General features: G+C 37.8%; 3 protein-coding genes across 22 annotated transcripts in view; all 3 read right to left on the reverse strand.

The window, feature by feature from the left end:
• Cadps2 (calcium dependent secretion activator 2) overlaps positions 1 to 19,738 on the reverse strand; it is a 586,012-nt gene that overhangs the window by 390,295 nt on the left and 175,979 nt on the right. The window lies entirely within an intron of this gene.
• On the reverse strand, positions 1,921 to 3,063 carry Rnf133 (ring finger protein 133). Its single transcript, XM_004658589.1, has one exon. The coding sequence runs from the start codon at positions 3,061 to 3,063 to the stop codon at positions 1,921 to 1,923; it is 1,143 nt and encodes a 380-aa protein (XP_004658646.1).
• Positions 5,543 to 6,457, reverse strand: Rnf148 (ring finger protein 148). Its single transcript, XM_004658588.3, has one exon. It carries the CDS (start codon positions 6,452 to 6,454, stop codon positions 5,543 to 5,545), a length of 912 nt encoding a protein of 303 aa, XP_004658645.1. The 5' UTR covers positions 6,455 to 6,457.

Below are 19,738 nucleotides of genomic sequence, written 5' to 3' on the forward strand. Positions count from 1 at the left end.
CAGTGTCAGTTCTAAGATCTGGTTATTAAATCCAATTTAAATGATACTGTTGATCTATTTATGCATTTTAAAGACAAGGATTAGCTGTTGTTTTATTTTGACATAAGATAGCAGCTATGTGAATAAAGCACTTTATTACTCTAATACAGGTGAGAATTCAGAACTTTAAATTCCCAGGCTCACTGACCTGACCCTCTTTTCTCATTTCTGATATATATTCTAACCACCCTTGAAAAAATTAAGAGACACACTCTGTGCTAGATGTTTAATATCCACAGCAGCAAAAGACATCTTAACATACATGAACACATGCTAATTACTTAAACATGGGAAGAAGTCCTCAAGCCTAAGCTTGACAATGGAAGACATAAAGGGAATATGAGAAAACAAGAAACAAAACCAATGAAGGAACAGAGAAAGAATAAGAGAATGCAGTGGCAGGAGTGAATAACAAGGGAATTTCTCATGTGAAGTCTATTATGGAACAAGTATCCTATATGAATATGAGCCTATAGCTTTGGGTTCAAAATTTCCAATACAACAAACAACATAGATGATAGTTTCTTTCTTTTTTGTTAAAATTTATTTATTTATTAGAGAGAGTGGGGTGGGGAGAATAGGTGGGCCAGGGCCTCCAGCCCCTGCAAATGAACTCTAGATGCATGTGCCACTGTTGCAGTCAGGTTCTCGTTGCTGGTAGAAATCACCCAACCAAGAACAGCTTGTGGGAAAAAGAGGCTGATTGGATTTGAGGCCCACTCCATAGGAATTAATGCATGCCTGGTGGATAAAACCTGACTTAAAGCCCATGCCTAGGGAGGTTCATATACCCTAGGAGGGAAACTATTACTTTTGTCTGGTTAAATGGGTATATTATGCCCATCAATCTGCCCTCTAATTACTTATTTTTATGCTGATATGTTCATTCTATTCTCACTGTTGATTAGAGGTTTTCTTTTTAGATGGTAGTGGCCACAGGGGAGACTCAAAACTCATCAAATTGGAGGAGTGAAAGTGGGGTGTTCTACACTGAGGTATCTCTATCAAAACCTGTAAGGTTCAGGAACACTATAGAATAGGTAGTAGAAAAAATGTAAGAGCCCATAGAAAGGGAGACATGCTTACAATACTATTTTCCAGACATAAAGTGGTCATGACATCTATGACTTCAGAGCAGCTGATGCTACCTACACAAGACCAGCATAATAGAAGAGCAAAAATGGCATCAAAATAGAATACAGACTAGCTGGAAATAAGAGACTGAATGGAGCAGGAGCAGGGAGAAGGAAAATGAATAGTAGTGTGAGGGGGTTATGATCATTTTATATCATCTATATGTACAAATATTGTCAATAGAAAGTGCTATTGTTTCAACATTGCTGTACCTATAAATGTCACATTAAACTATCTTATGACTTGAATAGAGCTGCTGGCCAAGAATGAGAATAAATGCATGTGGGGACTAAAGAACTATGTTGTTATTGTGACAAAACCAGGTATGCTGAAGTATACTTATTAAAACATGCATTTTTACTCTTAGTCACACATAAAGGACATTACATATTGCAAGTTTCATTGATAGTTTCTTTTGAGAAACATGCAAAAATATTTTAACAATTTTTTACTAAAGTAAGCCTGACATATACACACAAAAGCATTTAGAAGAAGTTTGTCCTCTGTTTAAGCATGCTGGTCTACCTAGCAATAAGTGTAGACACTCAGGAATTCACAGAAAGTTAGAATTAGCAAAGGTCATAAGTTAAGCCAAAATTCATGTTAGACCTTGTTTTCCTTCTTTGACGCTCAACAATGAATTTAGAAAATTACCAAAATAACAGAATCAGACACAAAAAGCACACTTCAGACCAAATGTGTGTCAGTATTAGGACCTGATTTGACAAACAGGTTTAATCCACCTCCTCAAAGGTCATGCTGTCCAGATGAGGGCTGACAGATTTTGTCTGCCACATTGGGCTGACTGTCAGTATCCTGAGATGTAGAATGCTGCTGCTCATGGATCACTTTACCTGACAGTCTTGCAAGAGGAAGTTCACTATTTATCTCCTCTTCAATAGGTGAAAGGGTTCCAGGCAAGTCGTCTGACATTAGAACTTGCAAAGATTCTGTTCCATCTTCAACATCCATTTGAATCCCCAAAGCTTTCAGAATGTCACATTTGCACATAGGGCATGTGCCATGGGCTAGAATCCAGGGGTCAATACAATTCTTGTGGAAAAAATGTTTACAAGTAAGGATACGAACTGTATCATTAAGCTTGTAGGGTTCAAAGCAAATGACACAACTATCCACAGTTGGATTTAATTCCTCATCCCCCTCCTTTAATACTCGAACTTGCAACTGGCCAAAAGCTTTCTTGAGATCTGCTGTGAACTGCTGCCATCTTCTGTTCTGAAGCCTTGCTATCCAGAGTCTCCGGATATGATAAAAGGTGAAATAAGCAAAAGTAGCAGTTGTGACAATCATAAAGGAGACAAAATAGTGATTCAACCAGATGATGTGTTTCCTCCCCACCTCAACCGTGGCTGTAACATGAACTCCCTTTTGAATTAAATGCATAATTTCCATGCCTTTTAAGTTACCAATCATAACTACAACGGTGTCACCAAATGCCTGGTGAGACATGGGGAAAATCTGGTTACCAGTTCCAGGAAAGTTATAGATGATCACTCCACTGGCTCCCTTCTCCCTTGCCACCTTAATTTTCTGTGTGAAAGTACAAGCTCCCCTTTCAATAAGTGCCAGCCATGCTTTATTCCTTGGCTTTTTGAAGTTGGTGGTGGGATCACATGCATTTTGACTTTTTCCCTCAGGCAGTACTACAACTCCTGAGATTTTCTTCAAAACGGAGTTTCTTCCAAAGATGCCAGTCTCCCCCAGCTCTGACAACATGTGGTTTCCCACATGAAATGATATGTTCATATAAGCTGTCCAAACTGCACTAGCTCTACAACAGTGCTGACTGAGAAGCCAAAGAAAACTGAATTTCACAAGCCAGGAAGATGTAGTGTGGTTTTGTCCAGTGCCAGCTTTAAGAAGATTCATCTCTCTCTTCACCTAATGACTTATGAGTTGACAAAACACAATGGTGTAACTTCCATATATGTTGAGAATCAACTCAAAATGAGGAAGAAAAATATATCTTCTGTGTGAAAAGAAGACTCATTGTCCTCCAGCATGTCGTTGTAACAGATTCTTAAAGATGTCTTGAGGTTCCGATGTTTTATTACAAAGAAAGCTGTATGTTAAAAAAAAATTCCCAGGCTAACTACTGTAACTTTAGAAACTGCTTGCTGTGTCATGAGGTGATTATGACATAAAAACCCCAAACAACCAATTAGGAAAGAGCTCAGAGCATGCTGTGAATTTATTGGCTTAAATGTTTCCAAGTGTAGTTATGGGTAGTTCTATGTGGATCTAAAATAGATTCAATAATTTTACATACATATAATAGTGGCAGGAAGCACAGTGAAAATTACAAGTAAATATAACATTTATGAAACAGATGCTCTTTAAAAGCCTAAAAGCATATGAAAGAACACCATACAACTGTAAGTTTTCTTCCGAAGTGAAGAAAATATTTCTAATAAAGATACAACTTAAAAAATATGAAGTTATGCCAGGTGTGGTGGTGCACACCTTTAATCCCAGCACTCAGGAGGCAGAGTAGGAGGATCACCATGAATTTGAGGCCACCCTGAGACTACATTGGGAATTCCAGGTCAGCCTGAGCTAAAGTGAGACCCTACCTCGAAAAAAAAAAAAAAAGAAGATATAAACTACCACTGCAAAAATTGGCTACAGTAGATTTCTATCATATTTACTCTTTAAAATTTTGTTTATTATAAAAAGTTTGCACATACTACTGTATGGGGCCTTCAGTGGGGCTATTGGCCTTCATTGTGGGGACCAAGAGGACTCAGGCAATCTCTGCAGGGATGGGGAAATGCGGTTTCTCTGGCTATTATTGTCACCACCCTCATGAGGTGCTTACTGTCTTTCCCTACCTTCTTCTACAATGTTCCCTGAGCTCTGCGGGCCAAACTGGGGTCTGATTTAGTGTTGCTTTCTCTGTAGACTCTGGATCTCTGTTTTTATGAGGTCTGAGTGATGCTTTCTTAGATGTTTTGTTCATTTTGTCTTTTTTTTTTTCTTTAAGTAGTAGGGTATCCTGCCATAAGTCTGCTTCACTTTCTCTTATGCTGGCAGTAAATGGATGGGCAAATAAAAACAAAATGCCTAATTCTAGGAAAGCTCCTTTTTTTATGCAGACTGTGACTGTTACCAATCTGACCATATTTCAAGGGAAGAGGAGAAAGGGTGAAGAAACAAACATTAAATAGAGCAGCATTATATGAACACAATTCATTTTTCAAATGTAACTAGTGATTTTAAAGCTAAAAATAACATTGCAAAATTTAAAGGGATAGCAACAAGGGTTCAAGTCATCATGAGATAACATTAACTAGCTAGCTCTGCCAACATTTCTGTGACCCTCAGTCAATGAAGTAAAATGACGTTGACGCTAAAGAATGATGAATGATGTATGAAGCAAGAAACATTGGCAATCCTGAGTACTACTGTGTTTTCATAAAAATGGGCTAGAGGTTTGTTTTCAATCTCTAGGAAGCTAACGTCAAGTATTTTTACCTTCATCAAAAACACCTCTGGTACCTAGATGTAAGATGCTAAAAGCCATTTTGAATTGGGATGAACCAGAACTAAGGAATGAGAATCCACAACCTGAGGCAGAAAAGAAGGAGCTCCTCATTGTTATCAAATGTCCTAGAGACATTCACCACCATTAAGAGATGAAAAACACAAGCACCCACTAGTGACCCTTTGAGAAGAAAAATCTGTTACTATAGCTGATTCACTCTGCTAGGATTTGAAAATATCTGGCCAATGGAGGCAATTATTTATAACATTGCCCTAAATGAAGCTTATAATACTAAAAAACTTTGAGTTATATAACTAAACTACTGTCATCTAAAATACTTATTTAGATCAGTAGCTTTGGAAACCAGATTTCCTGGGTATTAATGAAATTAATTAACCAGGAAAATTAAACCAGAATCTAATCCTATTATGAAGTTTATTCAGTAGAAAAATTGTTAGAAACCAAAAAGTAAACAATATATCAAAATGAAATGCAAGTATTCATATCTTAACAAGGAGAACTTTAAAATTGTAAATCTAATTTCCAATACATCAGGGTCACAATAATAGTGACCATGAAGGAAAAGATTAATGTTTCCAACATGTACCAATGCCCTTATTTAGCTAAAGACAATAATGTGTCACAATTAAAACTGATTATAAACACAACACTTCAAATAGTCGGGCATGGCATGGAGTTTTATTTTTAAAGCACACAAATTCTATCTTCTTCAGTAGAGAGGAAGTTGAGTACAGAAATTAAGACTCAAGATTTTTTGTTCTCTGAGTAAACAGCAGTAAGAGAAATCATGTAATGTTAATCCAATGGAAGAGCTGTCTACATCTACAGAAGACTCTGGGCTTCTTAAGGCTTCAGAACATCACACTTGCACATGGGGCATGTCCGATGGGCTAAAAGCCAGGGGTCAATACAGGTCTTATGGAAAAAATGTTTGCATGACAAAATTCGTATGACATCATGAGGTCTGTATGTATCAAGGCAAACAACACAATTATCCTCGTTTGGGTGTAGCTCCTTATCCCCTTCCTTGAGCACTCTAAGTTGAAGCTGACCAATAGCTTTCTTCACATCAGCCTTTGTTTGTCTTTGCCTTCTGGTGGAAGAATTGGGCACTTGGGGTCTCCAGGCACAATACAAGAAAAGATAGGCAATTGTAGCTGCCAGCAAAGTAAACAGAGACATGACATAGTGACTCAGCCATGGCATGTGCATTCTCCCAACTTCAATGATAACTGTCACATAGACACCTTTCTGTATCAACTGTAAAAGTTCCATGCCTTTGAGATTGCCTATCATCACTGCAACTATATTCTCTGTTCCCTGGTGAGACATTGGAAATACCTTGTTGCCCGTACCTGGATAGTTATAGATGATCACTCCATTTGCTCCTTTCTCTGCGGCCACATTGATTTTATGAGTAAAAGTACAGCCTCCACGTTCAATGAGGGCTAGCCAAGAGTCTGCCTGATCAGGCCTGCTGAAGTTGGTAAGTGGGTTACAAGCATTCTGATTCCATCCTTCTGGAAGAACAACTGCACCAGATACCCTTTCCAGAGGAGAATGATTCCCAAACAATCCACTCTCTCCCAATTCTGATATAATCCGGTTTCCCACCTGGAAGGTTATATTCAGATGAGCTGTCCATATTGCTTTTCCTTTAGAGTCAGGAAGGCTAAGTAGTAAAAATATACTCAGTCTCAGGAGCCGAGATGAAACAGACCTGGGAGTTGAAGGATTAAGTCTAGCTGGGCTCATTCCTCCATTTGCCTATTAACTGACAAGTATGAGAAACACAGCAACATCCCTTATAAAAGAAAGTAAAGGAGTTAGTTTCTGTTGTCCACTGGCCAAATTACTGAAGCACACAATGGCAATAGGTCTATAAGGAAAAAGTTATCTTGCTCCTTCCAGCATTTTTACTTTTAGTAGTTTCTTTCTTATAATGAAACAAAATTCAAGAGATGTTATTAGCCCAGTGTGGTTTCAAGACAATTATGACTTCCTCATGGGGAAATTGTGACATCAGAGGTAGGTAAGCCAATAGAGGCATGCATATTAATGCAATGCATACTGAAATGCCATTGGTTAAAAATGTACTAAGCAATGAATCAAGAGTTATAAACTCAACATTTTATGCGTATATGTATATGAGTTAGTAATCAATGTTTCACTATACACACCAACATAAATATACCACAAAGTAATGTATATGTAGGTAAGACTTTTTAATACTTTTCTTTCTTATTTACGGTTAGATAGATAAGGTGCCTTACTACTTTACAGAAACCATTAATACTCATGTATGATTTCTGACAAAATACCAGTATTCATGTATTGGTTCCATACTACCTTCTGAGGACAGAGGGAGTAATCATTCACACTCTCTTTCAGCATTCAGTGTTTATACCAAGGCAACTAGTAATTTTGTAGTAGATGTTGAAGGAAACAGGCACAATCCTGTCTCTATTTAACTAATTATCTAGTGATGGCAGATTTGAAGCCTGTGTGTGTGTGTGTGTGTGTACATATACCCATAAATACATACAAACTACAAGAAGAAAAATGAGCAGCAAACATAAGAGTATATAGAAAAATAATCAGTGAAGTATAGAGAGAAAGACTAGGCTGAAATAAAATAAGAAATAATACTAAAGAAAAAAACCCTTTAGTTAAGGCACCAGGGCATACTTCTTTAAGAAACCAATAGTCTTAACAAACCAATAGCATGCTAATACAGAAAGCAAGGAATGGGGTCAAGATTTCAGGGGGAAAATAGCTTCTCTATAATGATAAGAAATGATACAGCAGGTTAAAGATCTGAAGTTATGTGAGCTTGTCCAGTAGGGGAAAGATAACAAGGAAGAAAAGGCAAAGGATACTGGTTTGTTTAGGGTCAAAAATACTAAACTGCATACTGAGTGATGTCTCCAGGACAAGAGAAATACACAGTAGAATTCTAAGCCTAGGAGGTGACTTTTAGTTTGCTTTTACTTTGAATCCTTTACCTGAAAGCTATTTCATAGAGTCAGTAATTAGCAATACTCATTCCAACATTGATGTAAGGTATGGGACAGCCCTCTCAGCCAAGCAGGCTGCAGAGCTTTGAGGATACAAAAAGAGGAAGATGCTATTTCCTCAGGAGCCTCACTGATTCTTTTTCTATGTGCTATTATGTTTTCTGCTCATTTTCCTTCTTGCAGTTTGTATGTATATATGGGTATGTACAGAGAGAATCCTCTAACGTTGAAGACAGCCATGTTGGGAGACTTTTGTCATTTTAGCAAAACCATTTATTGAAAAGCCTGAGCCATAATTTTCTATTAAGTATTGGTTTTAAAATGGGAATTGATCAAATTCTTTATTCTACATTTTTATTCAGGCATGATTCACATCTGAATGATCCTTACAGGTAGAAGTTGTCTATATTCCTATGGAATGTGAATTCTTCTCTGATTCAGTTAATAGTGACAAGTTAAGTCTCATGAAATAGACAGATTAGCATCATCAGGTTGGGGGCTGTTGGTTGAATTTGTGACTGCATAAAAATAATAGGATTCTGATTTTTTTTCATTTTTCTCAGTTTTTGAAGGGTGGAGAATTTAAATAGCTATATTCTGGCTTAGAACACATTTCAAATCAAAAATTCCCCACTTGATTAAAAAGAACAATTTATAAGAACACAATTCATAATTGATGCTACTACAATATGCTGCTGTGGTAATTTGAATAGATGGCCCCCAAATATTCAGTGTTTTATTAGTTCGTAGTTTGCATCTGCAGCCACCTGGCTGGAGGCAGTGTCACTGGGCAGATCTTAAGGTGTGGTGGTGGGTTTGAGATTTCAATCTAAAGATATACAAAGCGAGCCTAGCTGGAGTTCCTGAAGTGTGCTGTGCTATGTGGCTTTTGGCTTTTAGGCTTATGCTCCATGCACGTTTGCCCTCTCTCTCTCTCTCTCTCTCTCTCTCTCTCTCTCTCTCTCTCTCTCTCTCATTCTCTCTCTTTCCATGGACCTGTGAAGGCAGGCCAGCTTCTTCTGCCTTTATGGAACATTCTCTGGATCTGCAAGCTTCAATAAATCCCTTTCCTTCCATAACTGTGCCTGGTCTGGAAGTTCATCTCAGTGACCTGAAGCTATCTGCTACAGTTGCCTTCATAATGGGTTTTCAATTCATGAACTTTTCACACCTGACTATTAACATTTTTCATCCTATTAAGCCTTGCTGGTACACTAAAGAGAAATGAAATATACTATGAGGTTTGAAAGAACTGGTGGTTGAAATATTCCTGGTCTTTCCATTTTAACCTTGTGGATCTTCAAATTTATTGTCTTTCTTTTTATGCTGGTTCACTTCATGATCCTCAAAAGTGAATAGTGTTCCAATTATCTGTAAGCACATAGCATCCAGAAGCCTGAAGTAGTATTTCTTCTTCCTTCTTTCATTCCTACCAACAGTTACTTCATAAATTCAATACAGTTGGGTCACTTAACTTGAACTCATAGATCACAAATTCAGTTACTCCAGCTAGCCAGTGTGACCCAGAGATCTGGGATTATATGCAGTCCATCACACCACATCATATATACATGGGTGATGTGGATCTGCACTCTGGTCATCACACTTGTGTGCTAAGCACTTTATCCCCTGAACCATCACTGGAGCACTGGGTTTGAATGATCATTTTGACTGACTTAAGTAAACAGTGTGTCTTCTTTTGGAGCTGCCCCTTCCTGACAGAGCGCAGGGTCAGAGACAAGGTGAAGTGGCAGTACACTGCCATCAAGGGGAAAATCTAAGAACTGGAAAGTGAGTATAAGTGAAGAGGCAGCCATAGGCTCTAAATTCTGAAACATTACTTAACTATTATCCATAAGAAATGAGCAATCTGCACTCCATACAAAGTACTTCCATAAACGAGCGTATATGTTTAAGGGAACAAACTCAACATCACTGTCCTTTAGGAACGCAAAGTTTGTTGGGAGAAAACTGTTATAGAGAAGCTGAGTTATATTTGAGTTATGACTTCAAATGCTAGGAAAAATTGAAGAACATTAAATATAATTAAATAATGAGTGAAGAATCAACTCATTTTTGTCTCTCCTGCTTTTTTTTTTTTTTTAAACCACTACTGGTACAAATGCCCATATTTCCAGATATCTCCACTCTGATAAAGAAAAACAACTAAGAACATTTGAGTGCATTAAGTAGCAGGCTTAAGATGTAGAGAAAACAGAAGGAGCTTCACTAAAGCATACCAAAAGTCACAGTATCCAGGGCCATGGCATTATAAGAATTCTCTAGGAACCCAAAATGCTTTGCATTGGAGCTAAAAAAGAAAATAGCAACTGTATAGATTTCTACAAAGAAACATATCATAATAGGATTTGAGGGTAATAGCCTTCTGGTTCACAGTAGTTTACTGAAAGCAACACAGGAGTTTTCTGCAAGCAGAAATCTTTACTCTTAAAATAAAATTTTACTTTCAAATGTTATATTTGATTGTAAGTTTGTAAGTCCTTATGAACATTAATGTCTCTCCCCTCCCCAAAACTTATCCTATAAGTTAATCATAACACCTACATATTCTCTCAGACATAAATTCAGTAATTAGAGAAAAGTATCTTTTTAGAGAAGAATGTCTCAATCCAGGAAAATGTCCTAAATATGCTAAACACAGAGTAGAGTTAATTCTAAAAATCATATGAGTTTCTGAATTACTTCCATATGTGCACATGGGAACAGAAACAGTACAGATACCTGAGAAAACCAGAAAGCATTGAAAAAATAGTAAAGCATGAGAAGAGGGTTCCTAATTTTAAGATAACAATCCAAGGCTCTAAGTTTTTAAAGTAGATTAATGAGGTGTATGTATGTGACAGAGGATGGTGGTAAGATAGAAAAGCAGAGAAAGAAGAGGCATGACTCTTGACACCAGAAAATTCTTCAATGAGCTCAAGATGCTCAGAGGCCCAATAGGAGGAGCAAGTGGCCAGGAAATAGAGGCAGGCAGACAGCACCCACAGAGAAGCAAGGTCTCATGAAACAGCTGCTCCAGAGTTGAAACTCCAGCATACAGCTGAAGTGAGAGCAAGTATCCTGAGAAGGCAGCCAAAATTGGGATCAAACCCAAGTCTTATTAAAACGGAACTCAGAACGTCAAAGAGAAAGTTCTCAGAACTTTCTCCTATCATAATCTCAATTCTGCTGCCAAGATAAGGTGGGGATGGGTTTAGAATTCAGGAAAAAGAAGATCAGCTATCCAAAGAAAGTAAGAATGGGGTCCAGGCAATCCATTGTACAGACAGTAAAATCACAAAATTTACTCAGGCTATTTGTGTTCAGAAGGATGAATACTTGCCCTGGCTTTAATCAACTTTTCATAATCAATTATACAACCTAGTCTCCCCAACACACTGTAGTGCCTCTTAAATTTACTTTTAAAAAATTAGTTTATTTTTATTTATTTATTTGAGAGTGACAGAGAGAGAGAAAAAAAGGCAGATATATATATAGAGAGAGAATGGGTGTGTCAGGGCCTACAGCCACTGTAAGTGAACTCCAGATGCATGTGCCACCTTGTGCATCTGACTTACATGGGTCCTGGGCAATTGACCCTCAAACAGAGGTCCTTAGGCTTCACAGGCAAGTACTTAACCACTAAGCCATCTCTCCAGCCCAAATTTACTTTTTTTTTTAGAAGTGACAAAGCTCATATTCCTGTTTGCTTAAAATCTCAGAGGGATTACTATTAGAATAAGGGTTCCAGTAATGGCATATATACCTCTACAAAGTCTGTCTTTCCTTCAATATAACCATAGTTTCTACTACTGTAAGTCCCCACGTGTCTGGTCCTTCAATTAAATCTGCCTAGTGCTTTCATGTTCCTCTTATAATAGTCAGCATATAGCACTTCATACAGCATTTTTCTTCTCTGTAAATCTTAAGCTGCCTGTCCTTGCCATACATATTGTAAAATGGCCCCACTTACTTTCCTCTCTGCACTGTCATCTTCTTGCAATGTGGCTTAGAATTTCCTTCCATTAAGGAGTAGATTTATTTCCATGCCTATTGATCTAGTGTGGCCTGGTAACCAGCTGGCCAGTAGCCTGCAGGTAAAGAGATGGTATATCATTTCCAAGCCTAAGTCTAGGAAGACCTTGTACTTTTCCCCTGCTTTCTCTGAACTGAATAAAGCTAGCTTTGACAGAGGATGAAGACGCCTTTACGGGTAAGCCTAGCTCTTAAAGTGAGGTCACTCTATTCACATCAATCACCAGATGGGCAATCATGAGAGCCCAAGATGAACAGAGCTGTGTACTCAGCCCTAAGATGGCCAGAGACATATGAAAAGGTATAAGACTTGAAGACACCTAGTCAATCTACAGATGTCTGAGAAATAAGTTGACTTTAAAAGGTCATGGTGTTACTGGATGCTCCATTATGCAATATGACACCTAATAAAACACCCCTAAAATTAACAATTTTATATATTTTTCTGAGACCTGGGAATAAATGTTAGTCTCTTTCTATTACTACCTACATTCTAGCATAGTATCTTCATCAGTTCTATATCAAAATGGAATTAAACTGATATTAACCTTTAGATTCTAAATTGTATCATTCCTCTCACAGTAAATGGTTTCTACGCAATGATTTTTTAATAAGGTTATCATTTCAGCAACTGTAAAGAATACTTAGAATGTGAATTGTGTGATCAATATGAAATTATTCCATAGGTTTCATACTCATAAAAATTTTATTTTATAGCCATGCCTAAATATAAAGATGAATGATTGTTTAAAGCATAACCAAATCCCTTAATATTTTGATGAGCATAATGAAGTTACATTCTCTTTTTAAAGTGTAAATCACAGTCCAGCCCTCCTTACATTAGTATTAAATTGGAAACAACAATACTTCCTTCTCATTAGATCTACCCAAGAGAACATGGCATGACAAACCCCAGGGGAAAGGCACCACGGCATCCAGGAGGTGATTAAGGAGAACTCCAAGCCATAGTTTTATGAAGGGGAAAGAGGGAGCTGAGTACCCTAAAGCAAACACAAGATTAAGGACATAATTTGTAGAACTGCTCTTGTTTGAAGGCAGATAAAACATTATCTTAATTTATATTGAATCAGTGCTTGAGGTGTGGAGAAGAAGAAACATACTCAAAGAGAGAGAGAGAGAGAGAGAATACCCAAGTAGAATCCTTTGAATTGCCTTGAGAGCTTGTCTCATTGTCTTAATAACTCTTCTTTTTAAAAAAATTATATTTATTTATTTGAAAGCAGAGACAAAGATGAGAGAGTGTACAGACAGAGAGAGAATGGACACACCAGGGTCTCTAGCCACTGCAAATGAACTTCAGACACATGTGCCTCTTGTGTACCTGGCTTACATGGGTCCTGGGGAATTGAACCTATGGCCTTTGGCTCCATAGGCAAATGCCTTAAGAGCTAAGCCATCTCTCCAGCACAAGTCTCCTTTTTAATAAGATCAAAGAATGAGGACTCAGTGGTTATGGAAGATACTCTGGGAGCTAAGCCATTTCTAAGTTGTCCTAAAATCTTAACTAAGTTCTAAACCTTTCGAAGCCACCATTACCCACTGAGGATTTGTATAAGCTTTGCCTTCCTAAATTCTGCAAGAATGGTGAAATGAGTGAGGCCTTAACATTCTGAAATAGCAGAACACAGGTGATTAAAGAGATTTCCCCATTTAGATCTCAGTCATTTTTTTCTAATTCACAGGCCAAAACCTTTTTCTCATTTATTAAGTTCATTCCTTCTGGGAAGCACCACAGAAGAAAACAGTATACACATTAGCAGAAACCATGCACTGTAGCACTGGGCTGTGGCAAATATGTGAAACCAATGGGATAACATGAAGCTGAAAAGTTTCTTCACATACCCACATACATACAATAAGCAGAGCCAATAGATTAGCCACAGAATGGGAGAAAATATTTGCTGAAAAGCCAACTGACAGAGGCCTAAACTCTAGAATCTATAAAGAACTCAAAAACCTAAACAATAAAAAGTCAAACAACCCACTCACAAACTGGAGCAAAGAAGTGGACAGGCAATTCTCAGAGAAAGAAATACAAATGGCAAACACACATTAAGAAAATGTTTATCATCCCTAATCATCATGGAAATGCAAATCAAAACAAACATGAGATTCTACCTAACCCCAGTAAGGACTGCAAACATTAAAAAATCAAATGAAAATACATGCTGGCAGGGATGTAGAGAAATAGGAACCCTCATCCACTGTTGGTGGGAATGTAAGATGATACAACCAGTTTGGAAAGCAATATGGAGGCTCCTAAAAAAATCTTACTATAGAGTTACCTACAGACCCAGTTATTCCCTTACTGGACATGTACCCAAAAAGCTCTGTGCCTCAGTTCAAAGAGATTTGCTCGTCCATGTTTATAGCTGCTCAATTTGTAATAGCTATGAGCTGGAATCAACCCAGATGTCCATCATTAGACGAATGGATAACTAATGTAGTATATCTATATGATGAAATTCTACACAGCAGTAAGGAAAACTGACACAATGAAATTTGAGGAAAAATGGTAAAACCTGGAGCAGATCATTTTCCGTGAACTCACCCAATCACAGAAAGATAATTATGGCATAATCTCACTCATCTACACCTCCTAACCTGAGTCTACCCAAGATGCCGAGATACCTAGAAAGCATCTTGAGGATTGGACAAAAGGGTGGGTGGGGAGGGAGAGAAAGTAGCGGAGGGGGTGAGGGACACAAAACTGAACCCAACGGCAATGGTACCATAAAATTCTCCATCCCCAAAGACAAACCAAATGGTTGAAACCTCACCAGGCCCTTACAGGGAACACCTGAATCACAAGGCCCTGAAGTGGGTATGATGAAGACTGACCTTAATCTTGTACAGCTTCCCTCTTCTCTTCTCTTCTCTCTAACTCTTTTATATTACTTATCTTTTCCTTCTCTTAGTGGGCACTGACCTATAACTCCCAGTACCAGCATGTGGCTATCATCCACAATGAGCTTTGGAACAGAGAGATCTACAAGGTTTCCCAAAAGAATGACAGACTTCTGTCAGAGGACTTGATGATCCACCAAATGTTAGTGATAAGACCCTACTGCTGAAGACAGCATATGCAGTTGACATGTAACATGGAATGACATAGCTGGAAGCTGGAAGAAAGTCAGTCCCAGATAGTTAGCGCTTCTAGTGCCAGAAGGTGCTACATGGGCGAGTAGGGGAAAATGACCAATTATCTGTCCAAGCAACTGATGGTCTAACCTACTTAGCAGCAAATAACCTGACAAGATGCTCACACAAGTGCAAGAGTGGTACACAGTCATGGTAGGAAACCAACTGCTCTTGATCTAGCAAACTGAACTGCTCAATGGAATGGAACCCATAGCTGGAGCTAGGAAACAAGTCAGAACCAATATCCAAAAATAAGCCCACTCTCCATTATCAAGCTACCACCAATTGTGGGCTACAAGAAGGCCTACACCTATAAAATTCTCTCTAAAAAAAATAATAATAATGGTTATCGGGATGGAGAGATGGCTCAGCATTTAAGATGTTTGTCTGCAAAGCCAAAGAACCCAGGTTCAACATCCCAGGACCCATGTTAGTCACATGTACCAAGGGGTGCATGCATCCGGAGATCATTTGCAGTGGCTGGAGCCCTGACATGCCCATCCTCTCTTTCTCTCTCTCCCCTTCTCTTTCTCCCTATCAAATAAATAAATAAAACTTTTTTTGAATTAATAAACAAAAATAATGGTCATCCCATTTATCTGGTGCTAACTTTACCCTCCATTGAAAAATCTCCTTCTCTTTTTCAGACAGACACAGATCCTAAGGAGAGAACCAGCCCATCATACCTCAAAAGGTCCCCACAGCTGAAACTAAGAACAATTGGCAAAACAAGCAAGAGTACTGTTTTCTTGATGAACCTGGTACCAGCACAGGGGTAAAGGAGATAGACACAGAGAACAATCAAGTCCTACCAAATCATATATCCAGAGACATAGAGGCTCCCAAGACCTCACTGAAGCAGACCTAAAATGAACCCAACATGGCCCAGGGAAATTTGTGAGGGGGCGGAAAGAATGTCAAAGCCACACATTGGGTAATAATACACAGAGACATTTCTTCCTACCCATAATTGATGGCTAGCCTCTCAATGTATGACCCATATACCCCAACAAGGAAGGTCCATGTGGAGGGGGGAGTACAAGGAGGCAGCAACATGACTGTATTCACTGAGTACAAAACAATTAAAAAAGAGAGAGAAAAAAGAAAAGAAATCATGCATTGTAGCACTGGGATATGGCAAATATATGCAATCCCAACTCTGCTACCTGCTAGTTGTGAGAGGTGAGCTACAGTGAGCATCAGTGTTCTCCGTGTAGGACGAGGAAGAAGTGTCTGCCCCTGGGAGCTGTGGACAGTATCATATGATTTGCATCATACCAGCATCTAAATTCCCAAGCATACTGCTAGTTGGGTAGGTGCTCAATATCACTTTTCCTTATCTCTGGAAGTTTCCTTTTCCTATATCCTACTGAAAAAAAAATGCTTTTATCATTGAAGACTCACTCAATGGCTCTCATTAATATAACATGTTCCTATGTCACATTATTTTAATATTTATTTTGTTCTTTACTATTTATACTGAGAGGGTTATATATTTGCTCGACTACTCAGTATAGAATATGTTGTAAACAGTTAAATTATTGCCTCCAGTTTTTTGTTTTGATTTTTTGGTTTTATTGAGGTGGGGTCTCACTCTAGTACAGGCTGACTTGGAATTCACTGTGTAGTCTCAGGGTAGCCTTGAACTCCTGGCAGTCCTCCTACCTCTGCCTCCTGAGTGCTGGGATTAAAGGTGTGCACCACCATACCCGGCTTTGCCTCAGTATTTTTGAAAAACCCTGTTTCTTTCCTCTTTTTCCTATACTATACCAAGGAAATGTATTCGTGATTCCTGAAAAATGTTTTAACTTTATAGTACTTACTCTTAAAAATATTAAGATATAAGAGCAGCTTTTGCAATCTTTGATTTCTATGGCCACTAATCAAGAAAAAAACAAAACAGAATACAACAGACAGCAATTTGACAAGTCTTCCCTTAGCTAAGAATTACATTGACAACAGTTGTCCAGGAAAAGACTTATTTAATATAGTATCAGAGGCTCGCTGCCTTACATTTTCTCTCCAAAAGTGAAAAACAAATTCCATTCATATCTCTATTTTTGAAATGGGTACTCAAAATAGCATAATATGTAAACCAGAGCAAGAGATATTTTTAATATATAAGCAATGGCTTTCATTGGTTAAAACTCTCACTGTAATTATATTTTACATGAATGTAACTATTCATATATCCATGATGATTTACCTTAAGATATTTACAAGTACACCTGTGGATCCAGATATCTATCTAGTCTTGAATCTATATGCCACATCACAAGTTACAAATGCTTGTAATCAGGAAAGAAGTATGTTACCATATATATATATATATATATATATATATATATATACACACACATACATACATACATACATACATACATACATACATGCATACTTTGGTTACTGGATAAAAAGCTTAAATATTATAAAAGCAGTTATAATTAAAAAAGACCCATGTGATGGTTTATATTTACTGTTAAGTTGACAGTGCCTGGAGTCACATAGGAAACAAGACTCTGAGCATGCCTGTCAGGCATTACATTCACTAGTTTAACTGAGGCAGGAATACCAATCTTATCTGTGGGCAGCTCGATTCCACAGACTGGGGTCCTGGGTTGAATGAATAGAAGAAAGTTAGCTGAGCACCAGCAGTCATCACTTTCTTCTTCCTGATAGTAGACTCAGTACAGCCAACTGTTTCAAGCTCTGGACCCCATGCCTTCCCTACCAGGATACACCATAATCTCCAACTTTAAGCCAAAGTAAGCCCTTCCTCCTGAATTGTCACGTATTTTATCCCAGCAACAAAAAAGGTAACTAATACAACCCACAACTCTAACTCAGGAGGCCATCAAATCCCAGTCTCTACAAAATTCTCTTGTTAATCCAGAGCAAACTGAGCTTGTTTTATTACAATATATTTAATTTTACATCTATACATATAAAACATATTTTAAACTATGCTATATGTTTAAGATATATTTTACAGTAAAATAAGCAACATATGTGCACATTTTTGTTTACAGTTTTAAGACAGGTTCTTATGTCAGCCAGGCTAGCCTCCAACTAGCTATGGCTGTGGCTGGCTATGAGCTCCTGATCCTCCTGCCTCCACTTCCCAAATACTGAAAGTATAGGTATGCCCCACTATTCAGCTAGTACATGTGTACATTATTAAAATAAATACTCATGTGTCTTAAGAAATAAGCATTATTTCTGTAGTTTATCATATAGCAGATTATTTGCATAATTTTTTTCCTTAAAGGTGTTAAAAATAATGTTTACTTTGTTCCCTTCTTACAAAGGTTGTGCTTATCTCACAAATTGTAATATTTCTTAAGACAGAATTTTTATGTGTTCTTTTGGGGATAGGTATACTGATTGGCATTAAATCAGTTTATTGTATTTTTTGAATAATAAAGCTGATACTCTGGCATGACTGATGACCTACCATGATGTATTATTTCTATCCCTTCCAGAAGTACAAACAAAGAAGCATGGATTCAATAGGAACACTACTGAGCCATTCATTACTTCATTCCAGGTATGTATCAAGAACCTAAAATGTGCAGTTTCAGGAACTAGCCTAGAAAAGAACCATTATTGTCTTCATGAATCTTTTATTCCATACACTTGGGCTTCAAAGACAAGGTCAAAGTTTTATCTTACTTGAGAGACTAACATTCAGATGGACATATATGTTAAGTGTGTCCTAGAAAAACATTGGGTGGGACTAGAGAGATGCCAATAGTGGTTAAGGGGCATGCCTATGAAGCCTAAGGATCCAAGTTTGATTCACCAAGTCCCACGTAAGCCAGATGCACACAGTGGTGCCAGTCTCTGGAGTTTGTCTACAGTGGCTGTAAGCCCTGGCACACCCATTTTTTTTCTCTCTCTCTAATAAATAAGTAAAAATAAATATTTTTTATAAAGAAAAAACAAACACTGGGTGGCTTGGAAATGAGAGAAACTTGTTTCATATAGTTCTGGAGTCTGCTAAGGCAAAGATCAAGGCAGGTTACAGTCTTATGAGGGATTGCTTTCTGGCTCATGGATGATAATTTCTTGATGTGGTAAAAGAGATGAGGGGTGTCTTGAGGTCTTCTCAACCAAGTGTAACCTACTCCAGGCATAATCACACCAAAGAGGTTTGAATTCCTACTTTCAACACTTTGAGAACAATGACTTCAACACTTTAGAGAGGTCACAAATTTTTAGATATAGTTTACTAAAGGATTAAAATTTGGCCAGAGTGGGTCATCTTATTTAGCACAATGCTGATAAGGAGGTCCTACTTTCCTATTATTTCTCATGCCTAACAGTAAATCATCCTGTCTATTCCAATGTTAAAAGCCACAGCTTCCCCCCTCAGACTCTGAAGATTTCAGATTTTTTTGTTTTGTTTTGTTTTTTGTTTTATGGTTTTGTTTTGTTTTTTTTTCGAGGTAGGGTCTCACTGTAGCTGAGGCTGACTTGGAATTCACTATGTAGTCTTGGAGTGGCCTTGAACTCATGGCAATCCACCTACCTCTGCCTCTCAAGTGCTAGGATTAAAGGCGTGCACCACCATGACCAGCTCAAGATTTTTTTCCATTTCACAGTTTGTTTTTGTTTTTCAAAATTAATTTATTTTTATTGACAACTTCTATGACTGTAAACAATATTCCATGGTAATTTCCTCCCTCCCCCCACTTTAAATTTCATGGGTTACATTAATTCTTAACTCTCAGTGTTTAGATTTGCAATTTGTATCTATATCAGCTCTGTGACCTTGAGGATATTACACAAAGTTTTCTTATATTTAAATCAAGGATACGAAGTG

The sequence above is a fragment of the Jaculus jaculus genome, chromosome 10 (assembly GCF_020740685.1).
Source record: "Jaculus jaculus isolate mJacJac1 chromosome 10, mJacJac1.mat.Y.cur, whole genome shotgun sequence".
Classification (NCBI taxonomy): Eukaryota; Metazoa; Chordata; class Mammalia; order Rodentia; family Dipodidae; genus Jaculus; species Jaculus jaculus.